At 34.8% G+C, this 10,735-nt stretch overlaps 1 protein-coding gene across 3 annotated transcripts; it reads right to left on the reverse strand.

Moving 5' to 3' along the window:
* Positions 2,604-10,293, reverse strand: LOC109343076 (extra-large guanine nucleotide-binding protein 3-like). Of its 3 annotated transcripts, none has more exons than XM_019581208.1 (8): positions 9,075-10,293; positions 8,839-8,976; positions 7,275-7,379; positions 6,981-7,166; positions 6,233-6,404; positions 5,575-5,819; positions 3,858-4,018; positions 2,604-3,766 (listed from the first exon to the last, which is right to left on the reverse strand). In XM_019581208.1, the coding sequence occupies exons 1-8, from the start codon at positions 10,134-10,136 to the stop codon at positions 3,187-3,189; spliced, it is 2,649 nt and encodes an 882-aa protein (XP_019436753.1). In that variant the 5' UTR covers positions 10,137-10,293; the 3' UTR covers positions 2,604-3,186. The 3 variants fall into 3 exon arrangements, with proteins under 3 accessions (XP_019436753.1, XP_019436752.1, XP_019436754.1); XM_019581207.1 differs by having other exon boundaries at positions 5,575-5,822; XM_019581209.1 differs by having other exon boundaries at positions 5,575-5,816; positions 9,075-10,292.

Consider the following 10,735-nt stretch of genomic DNA (forward strand, 5'->3'; position numbering starts at 1 on the left):
TGATTTTTTTTAATTTTTCCCTCTCCCCATAAATCGGCAATGGGGGAGTTATATTATTAATTTTAGTATTTAGTTTTTCAAGCACTAACCCTAACAACACACAGCATAATAATTTTTATCAACCCTAACCTAACAACAGAACACAATAATGAACTATTTTTTGCAACACTAATATTATACAAAAAACAAAATCTGACACTATTAAAATTTTAATTGTTTAAACAATTAAAATTTTAATTTTCTGGAATGACATTGGGATTTAAACAATTAAAATTTTAATAGTGTCAGATTTTGTTTTTTGTATAATATTAGTGTTGCAAAAAATATTTCATTATTGTGTTCTGTTGTCAGGGTTAGGGTTGACAAAAAATATTATGTTGTGTGTTGTTAGGGTTAATGCTTGAAAAACTAAACCCTAAAACTAATAATATAACTCTCTCATTGCCCATTTAGGGAGAGAGGGAAAAATAAAAATAAAAATCAAAAACTCCCGCATTGCCGATTTAGGGGGAGGAGGAAAAAATAAATAAAAAAATATATAAATCTCCTTATTGACGATGGAGGGGGAGAAGGGAAAAAAGGTACAACTAAATAAAACTCCCCCTTATTACCGATTTTGGGGGAGTCAGACAAAAAAAATTGAAATTAACATTTCCATTACCAAGTGCAGTAAAGTTACATTAGTTTTATAATTTTTCTTAAAGGTACACTAAAATTATAATTTTTTGATCAATGTACATCATATGATTGAATTTGTCTACTTAAACCTATGACACAACACGCCTAAAAAAAGAGGAGAAAGCTTGTACTCACAGAAGAAGATGCCACTTTCAACATTTTAACACAACACACATACACTTTAATTTAAAAAAAAATGAAATGAGAGCATATTTAAAAAATAAGATATTTTAGTTTAGCCACAAAATAAAACACAAAGAGGATAGGAGATCTCTATTCTAAAAACAGAGCATGAATAAAATGGATAAAGATATGTGCTTTTCAAGACCTCTGTCCCGAACCAATTGAAATAAAATAAAAATATAAAAATTATTAATATTTAATTTTTTTAATTATCATTACATGTTTTGATTGATATTGGACAAACTTCGTAACGTGTTCAAGAACAACAAATCCATTTATGAAATCGTGTTCGATTCGGTTATGTCTGTTACGTCAGTATGCATGCTGCTGTATGCGGTTAAGGTGAGATGTTATAGCCAATTATTTAGCACTTCATGTGACTATATTACTAAGTTGCACGTAATAAATATTTCCAGTGCTAAACTAAATTAGCCCCTCATTGTTATGTTATAATAATAACATTAAAAAAAAAGTAATAATTATATTTGACTTTGTTTGGTTAACATGAGAAAATGAGAGGAGATAAATAGACGAGAAAGAAAAAGATGAGAAAGAGAAAGATGTGAAATAAAGTAATTTTTGTGATATTTGGTATAAGATAAAAATGAGAGAAAATGAATAGAAAAAAATATTTTTTTCTCTTTCTCTTTTGTTTGGTTGGATAGAAAATGAGAAGAAGGTGATGATGTTGTGGTTCAAATTACAAAAATGTCTCTGAAATAAAGAAAAGAGACAGAAAAATATTGTTTTATTATTAATTAAAAATAAATGTTATAATTTTAAATTATAAATTTTATTATAATTTTAATTAACATTTTTAATTGATATAATTTGTGACATAGTTTATGACACAATTTGAGACAACAGATCATTGTCTAGTTAAAGTCTCTCATTCTCTTCTCACTTTCTCTTCATAAGTGGGGGGAAAGAAATTTTGTGGCTCACCCACTTTTTTCTTGTGTCCCTTTTTCTCTCTTTTCTAACTCTATCCAACCAAACTCAACATTAAGGATCTAAAACTCAAATTTATTATATTAAACACCAATGAGAATGACCAAACTAAAATTTATTCTATTCTATTATAATATTCTATTCAAATATTCTTTTCAATAATTCTGTCTCGTTAATTCTATCAGCCACGAGGGGCTGAAAGTAAGAATGGGTTGCCCCAGTTAGGTATGAATATGACTATAAAGTCAGAAAAAATAGCAGCTCGTGCCAGCTACTATAGAAAGAACTACCTCATTCTTCTTCTCTGCCCTTTTTAAATCATTAGCCAGCTCCTGAAAAGCTCTTTCAATTCTCTTCCCATGTGCATCATAAAATAATCACCTATCTCAAAAACTTCAAGCTCATTAACTACTTTAGAGAGCAAATAAATACTAGTAGAGTAAGGAAGCGAAGATTTGGGACCAGTTGAATTTTATTTAATTAGAAATAACATAAAATATTTTAAAATGTAAGTTCAACAAAATGTGTGTTTGCACATGCTTGAATTCAAAAGTTTGAAATCATACCATATCACCAGGTCACAACTTATATCTATATGCAAAAGTAAAAGAATGATAGGAATAAATAATACAAATCATTGGATTCAAACCAAATAAAATGAAGAGAAAAATAACTTAGTTGTTAGCGATCAAAAGATGCCTCACATAAGGAAAGTATTTCTACACAATTATACGACCAATTGTGGTACTAAATGGTGATCATAGGCTCAAATAATAATGGCAGGTTAAGGGTAAAAAAATCTTCACTGCTTTTTCTTTCTTCAATTTAAGCTAAACAATATTATCAATATATGCTGTACAGACAACAAATCACCTCTAAATTTACAACCTCAAACAAATCAGCTTATTTATGATGGGGAAAAAATCATTCTGAACCTGACCAGGAAAGATCCTACAACGAAAAAAATAGAGCATATTTCACATTGTCCAGCCAACTGACATCCCCATCCTCAACAAATTACCTGGCCCCTGAAAATTTTAGCGTGTACCAATTTGGTCTCTTAAAATTTGAAAATCCCTAAAATGGTTCTAAAAAATATCAAATATGAGTCAAACTAGTCATTTTAACACTGTTTATGACCCTAACATTGACTATTTTGATCCACATTCACGATTTTTTAGACTAGTTTGGATTTTTATTTTTTTGGGTTCAAATTGGTACACGTAAAAAATTTGAAGGACCAAAATGGGTATTTACTATAAATTCAATGTCCTAACATGTTTTTTCAAGCGGTAAGACACACCTGTGCTCACCATTTGATCTTTCACATCAGATCATTTAGTCTCAAGGGCTGCTAACAAAGGTTTTTGAAAATCATTCCTGTCTGAAATGGGGAGAACTCGTTTCCGTGCTGTAAAATGAGTCTTCCTGATTCATTTCATATATATCCTCATCCTTCTCATCATCCCATTTGATGATCTCCCTTATGTATTTGAATGCCTCGTCAACTGAGGTACGATCCCTCGCCCGAGTTTGCCCCACAAACAACTTCTGCCCAGTTATGGAATAATAAAGCTCCTTGAATCTCACAGCAATATAGTAATATGCTAATTGAGCTAGAGCGTGATTATTGTGATGGGCCCTCATAGGACAAAAGTCAGCGAACCACTCACACGTTGACAGAGGAGTTTTGTTTATCTTGTCTTCAAAGGCATCATACTTATTTAGTAGAAGCACGAAAGGGGTATCTTTAAAACAAGGATGCCTCACCAGACTCTCAAAAAGATCTCTGCTTGCAATCATTTTGTTACGAAGCTCACCAGTACTAGCAGGCCACATCTGGTCGTAGTCACTCAGCGCAACACAAAATATAACCACCCTCACGTCCTCAAACATTTCCAACCATTTGCACCCGTCGCGTAGTCCCTTTGAATTTATGCAAATCAGTTGATATCTGAGCCAATCACAATGATAAGGTGTTAGTAACATTTTACCGAAGCTTCTACAAGTTAAGAGAAAAGGGAGATTGAAGAGAATAAATGTACTTAGTTAAGGGAGGTGGGTTCTCATTGTATATCTCCGACATGGGACTCCTGTCATCAAATGAGAAATCCATGAAGGCAACACCATTGCTCTGAGTGACTCCTTCAGCATATAATATATCCTTTTCAGAAGGTTCATACTCATTGCTTGATATTTCTATTGCCTGTGCAGGATCACATATGACATATGATTAGAAATTGAGATAGCAGAACCCATAATGGAAGTCAGATACAATATGAATCCCTATTGTGTTATGACATATGAGTCCAACATTGAGTAATTAAGGAAGCTCAATGTGATACTTAAGCCATGAGCAAGGAAGCACAAATACAACACGGGATACAGATACAGTACGACACAAACACAGGAATATGACAGAAGAAATATGAAATGTTACAAGATACGATTAGGAGGATCGAAAAAAATTCAACATTAATGTGTCCAATACGACACAACACAAACACATTGACTATTGTGAAGTGCATGTGCTTCTTTGACCATGAGACTTCACTTAATGGACTAGTTTTGCTTTAGTCATAACACATTGCCTATTGATCTTACATTAATCAACTAACATTGTCAAGGACAACCTCTCCTAAAAGCTTAAATTGTTCGGTTAAGGCTCATGATAGGTTTTATATGTCTAGCACGCCTCCTTCTGGCATGAAGCTTGTACAATGCACGAGCCACTCTGACATTGTGCAAAACTAAAACTTCATTTTCTCTTTGAGAATAATGGGGATGGCAAGGATAAAAAATCTTGACATGTTGATCATTGAGGCTAAGATGGCATGTCAAGGACCAACTGTCCTCAAAGCTAAAACTGTTAGGTTGAAGCATCATGATTGCTTTTGTATCTCTAAAAAATATATAATGTAAACTTTTGATGATTAATATGGAAGGCGTCATATTTTTTTGACTTTCTTTTCTACGGAATTTAATGTTAGATGATATTCATGATTGTTATATATATGTTCAATACCTCTATATAGAAAGTGGGCTTAATAAATTTAAAGGTTAAGTGGCAAGTAAAAATCATGTTGTAGCCTTAACTGGACCTCCTATTCTTGTGGTCGACCCTGCTTGTCAAATGAACCACTTTAACCTATAAGATTATGCTATTAGGCAAAAGCAATGCAAATGATACTTTCGTTCCAAGTAAAATACAAAATGCATTATGTCAGAATCTTAAGAACAAATTTAGTAGCAAGACATGCTCAACAAGCTTAAAACCAAAGCTAAAACTTCATGAAAGATAAAAGGTGACTTTAAAACCCCATTATTTTTTTAAATAAAAAGAAAAAATATTTTCATAGAATTGTTCAAAGCCAATTTACAGATGCAAGCTGCTTCTGGGCATATACATTTTTCTCCTAATTTAAGTTTCTTTCTATAGCTAGAGAAGTTTTCTCACCCTTTACAAAACTTTTAACATTTAAATTTCTATATTGAAACAATAATGAAACTCATACCTAACCCCTTTTTCTCACTACTAGTGTTTCATTTTCTTTCTATATTAGCTGTTACAAAGGTAACAAAATGAGAAAGTATAAGGTCAGATAATAGTTCGGGAAAGCACTAAAGTCAGTTGCACTACATTAAGGGGATTTAGTTGTAATATTTGGTGACACTACAGATAATCAAGTAGAAGATAGACAACAAAAACAAGGAATAATTCTGAACAAAAAAATAAGAGAAAAAGAAACAGTGGTGACATACCCGATCTAAGAAATATTTAGCAACATCAGGAAGATTATGCAATTCCTCTCTTCTCTTGTACGTTTCCTGAATAGCAGGGTCTCTCCAGATCTCGTCTACCATAGGAGCATACTCACGTGTAGCAGCAGGGAAAAAATTCTCCAAATCTCCCGTAGCCATAATATCCAATAACCAATTACAAAAATGCTTGAATCTTTGATTGATTGAGTAAATGGTTGGCTTGTTTTCATCAGCTGCTGCTTCTGCTAAATTGCACAATTAGATTCACTCACAAACTCCACATTTTCCAAATACATTGAGAAAAAGTTTGTTTGCAAATTGCATCATCCACAAAATCCACAATGAAGAAAAATAGAGGCATGTGAGTTGCAAACTGAACCATTAAAGAATGAAGAATCACTTAAAAAAACTTATTCTGTTCCTATTCTATCAGGACAAGTATTAAAAGTTACCACAGAATAACTTCAAAAAATGTACGAACCAAATGTGAACAGTTTTAGTTTTTTCTCTCCATTTTCTCCTAATCTATCTAACCATTATTTAGTGATTTAAGGGTAAGTAACATATGCTACAAGACAGCAATGGCCATTGACACTTCAACATGAAGAGCAGAAATGGCACATAGAGAGGGAAGAAAGGAAATAAAATAAAATTATACCTAGTCCAGATCCTTCACCATCTAGCGAAGTAGATTCATTCCTTGCTTCCTCTTCAAATTGCTCTCGTCCTTCAAGTAGAATGCTGAGATACTTGTACATACTGCTTTGAATCAGAAGCTTGATGTCTTGCAGCTCTTCAGTAGAAAACTTGTTTCCATATAAAAACTTGGCCTAAGGGAAGAAATTATTCTTATTAATGGGAGTATAATAAGAACCATGAAAACAACTGGTAGTTTGATACCGTAGCATAACACCAAGTACATAAAAAGAAAAAAGGAAAGAAACATTGCAATATGTGAAAAAATAAAATTTGTCATGATCATGTAAACTAAAATCACGTGGGATGTGGCTTTCAAATAAAAATCTTGCTACATGTACCCTGGAAAGCAACTGTGATGGGCTAAGTACCAACACACAAATTATGTATAAACAAAAGAAGAGAGAAAAAGGTAGGGCATGCATACATATTATCCATGTATAAACTTTGTCAAATAAATTATATATGTGCATGATGCAACCTAGTTAATAATAACATATAAAATCCTCAAGAAAGTAGTCTATTGCATCATTGTGAACTACTATAACTTGCCGTCTACCAGAAACACAACTCTAAGAGCCAACCATGTAAACTATGATTTTTCACTAAAGCCTATTGTCCAAAAAAGAGGAAATCAGAATATAGTGATCCAAAAACAGCCAAACCGAAGGTAACATGCAAAAAGACATGAAAGGAACGGAGAGACATGCCTGTTTAAAGAGAGTGGCTGTTCCAGATCCTTCCATGCCAAACAACAAAAGTTTCTGAACTCTACCATGCTCCAGATACTCAGGCACAGACCTTGTCGAATAGTGAGTTGCATTTTCTTCAACCCCGGAAGGGTTATTAGGTGGTACAGGCAATGAGAACAATGAACAAATCAAACGAGTGGATGCCTGCCTACCATAAACCAAACCAATATTGTATAAAAAAACAAGTCAAGATGAATGCTTTCAAGCTCAAGTTAAACAACAGATATCTATTATTATCAGATAAGAGAGAACCTTTCCCCATATATTCCCTTTAATATTATTTTGGCCTTCTTCCTCATATGATCCATCGTCATAAACCCAGAAATGGGTATCTCGTGGACATTGTACATTTGCTAGCTGAAATGATAGCTAATAAGTTACAAATCAATTGATGATAATAAAAACGAAAACAGATAAACAAAAGGCAAATTGCAGACTTCCATTGAAGTTGGATGTCTGAAGACCAGAAGAAGAACTTAAGAGCCTAATGGTATACAATTGGATCAGTATAACACCTAGAGGAACAAGAAAGACAAGATTCAAGATTTCTTTTACTTAAGAGTTAAGGTTATCAAAAGGCATGTAAAAGAGGGGGAGTAGAATTGACCATGGAAAGTTTCTTGATGTCTTTCTTCCAATATAAGATCTTACATTGCTTTGACAAAAAAAGCATTGTTGATTGTTTGTTCAAAGATATAAAGATGTTAGAAATGGAATGAACCCATAAAGGAATAATAGAGCAGGGGGAAAAACTTTAGTCAAAGTAGAAAATTTTAATATAAATTCTATGTTGACAATAACATCAAAAAATAGATAGACTATTATAAAACCATGAAGGAAATCATTAGAACAAATCCAAGGAATTCAGAAGCTGTATTTTTTACAGAAACATGATAATCAAAAAAAGGAAACAGACATCAAATAAATAAAGAGCTGGAAAAAAACTAATGTCAAACTAGACACTTTTAATGCATATTCTATGTAAATGATGCTGATAGTTTTTTTGATGAACAACAGTAAAACCATGAAGGGATTTGTTAATAGAAACCTAAGAGATTCGGCCATTCAGCACCTGTATTCGTGACAAAAACTTGAATGTCAACGAGTAGAAGGTCATGATACATTTAAGTGGATGAACAATGTTCTAGATTTCTAGTGCTACTGGCAATCACGTGCTAAATGTTTGAAATACATATGTTTAAACTTAAAGGGAACTGTTACCAAAATAATAATAATTATTATTATGCTTGTGCAGGATTTAACATACATGATCTATTTCATTGACAAATGTTAGCCTACAAATATAGTAGCTTATTTAATGCCTTTTGCTTAAAACACTGATGGTGTTTGGTAACAATTTTACTATAACAAGCCATATCCAGAACTTCTATGCTTAAAAACAGTAATGGCCATACTATCAATATAGGAGGACATGGGTCTCTATTCATTTGTATTTTTCCTTCGGGTATGCTTACGAGTTGGTTCTTGGAGGTTAATGGAAAGAAGGGAAACACTTTGGAGCCATGGAATACAATTGTTAGATGGCTCTCAAGCCTTCCACTTCTCTTCTCCCCCTTCAAAAATCAACTCGCAAACAAACCCTTTAAAACAATTTGCCTATAAACTAATTCTACAATGAATATTCAGCCACTAGGGTTCTTGCACCATAAAGCAGATGTGAAGACATAATAATGTCACTTTAAACATAACCTTTGTAGAAGCTGGAGCATTAAAAAATTACACAATGAAACTAAACAAGTTATATTGAGCCTTCTAGTACATTTACATGTTCTACAACAAAGAGAAACAGGATCACCTTCAAGACTCTAAGCTCAACCTTTGTTATTTCACGGCCATTCATATAAACTCCTGTACTCCCATTGCTTGCTTCCGTTTGAAGTTTGCCACCAATATTTAGCTTTGAACTTATTATCTTATCAGGCTTCTCACCCTCCTGAAATCCATCATTTCCGAATTTAAAATATAAGAAAACAACAAATCAATCTAAAAATTGTAACCTAGAAAACAACTTTCCAATTTTCAATCAATCACCTTGCCCCAAAGTCCAGAATCCTTATCATACCAATACCTCCCAGGCTTCAACTTCGAAGGAGGGATAGGACAACCAAGAATCTCAGCCAATTCCTCTTGCCGCAATTGCCTGCCATTAACAATGAGCTGCTCCGGCCGAAGCTGATTTGTGGCACACTCTTTTTCAGCCCTCATTATTTGCTTAATTTCCAAAGGACTACACACTTTAGACAACATTCTAGAACACTTCCCCAAGGTTGACCTCTTTGACTCATCTATTGGCATTCCAATGCAGCTCACACATTTTCTCCCTTCAGGCATTGACCCCATAGCCTTCAACACACAGTTACTGCAATACCTTGAATCACAAACCAAACACGCTTCTTTTTCCTTCAACCTATTCCTATTCCCACACCTGCTACAAACCCGCCTCTTCTTCGGCGTGTTTTCGGAACGCGCCGAAACAAACAGTGATCCTTCTGGCTCGGTCGCCACCGATTGCGGTGAAAGGCAACCATCATTATCATCCTCCGAATCCTTAGGAGTATGAAAAGTCACAGTAATAGGTCGCTTACCTTCCACCTCGCCATCGCTCCGAAGAGGAGCCGAATTCGGCATCGTCGCAGCTGAATCAAAGAAATCAGCAGTTGCTTCGCGTTCAACTACCTCGCCGGAGAAACCAGAGCGATCAACCTCACCGCTCGGCGATTCCAACCGCGTCCTGGAAACCGAAGACGACCTTTGACTCTCGACCGGACTTCGCGATTCCCGGTTGAAACCGCCATTACGAACGCGACTGAACCTGGAAAACCGATGATGAACGGGCATGGAGACCGAAACTACGCCGCCGGTGCCATAATCGGAGGCGGATGAGGCAACCGATGGAGTTCGAATCGGACCACCGCCGGCGCCAATTTCTAGTGGATCGACTCTAGGAACATCATAATTTACCGGAGGTCCAGCATACTCAACGGCGATGGAATAATCGAGGTGGTCCTCATCCGGTAACGGAGCTCCGGCGGGAAGCATACGGCGGAGCATATCCTGCCAGGATGTATCTTCTTCAGTTGACTCCGACGCCATTTAAGGGTTTATGCGGTGCGTTTGGAAAGTGAGAGAAAAGCGAAGTGTGAGGAAGTTAGAGAGAATGAGAGAGAAAGTGAAAAGGATTCATCATCTTCTTATGATTCTGAGCTCAGAAAGAGAGAGAACAAAAAAGGGAATGAGTTTTTGTGAGTTGTCAGATTCTGCTGCTGCACAAAATAAACGGAGTTACTTAACGCTTGATTCTGTCTATCTCAAGTGACGCAATAGATTCTGTTATCTTTTATGTCATCGTGACTTCATTCATAGTCAAGTAAGAGGAGGTAGAGTTATTCACAATTATGATGATCTTTTAGTCTATCCTGCCATTTAATATGGACTTGAGTTATCTTGGAACTTGGGTTATAGTCGTTATTTTGGAGAATGTCTATCTTGATTCTTGAAGCTATCTATATAATTATTGATAAAGTGCAGATTCGCTTGGATTCTATTGTTAGTATATTTCATAACATATGTCACTTGTTAAGGAGGAATTGAGAGATTCATCATATCTACCGAGAATGAAATATGTTGATGGATTACATGTATAAGTTGTGTATGAGAATTTAGAAGGATTTGAGAATTTGGGACTCTCCTCT

Source organism: Lupinus angustifolius, chromosome LG03 (assembly GCF_001865875.1).
Source record: "Lupinus angustifolius cultivar Tanjil chromosome LG03, LupAngTanjil_v1.0, whole genome shotgun sequence".
Classification (NCBI taxonomy): domain Eukaryota; kingdom Viridiplantae; phylum Streptophyta; class Magnoliopsida; order Fabales; family Fabaceae; genus Lupinus; species Lupinus angustifolius.

Bases quoted from the DNA above. Each gene is read 5' to 3' on its own strand.
- LOC109343076 (XM_019581207.1), bottom strand. From the start codon at position 10,136: ATGGCGTCGGAGTCAACTGAAGAAGATACATCCTGGCAGGATATGCTC. The intron at 7,380-8,838 runs GTGATCCTGTTT...CTATCATTTCAG, and splicing joins TTGAGCTTAGAGTCTTGAAG to CTAGCAAATGTACAATGTCC. The intron at 5,823-6,232 runs GTATAATTTTAT...AATTGTGCAATT, and splicing joins TGGTGAAGGATCTGGACTAG to TAGCAGAAGCAGCAGCTGAT.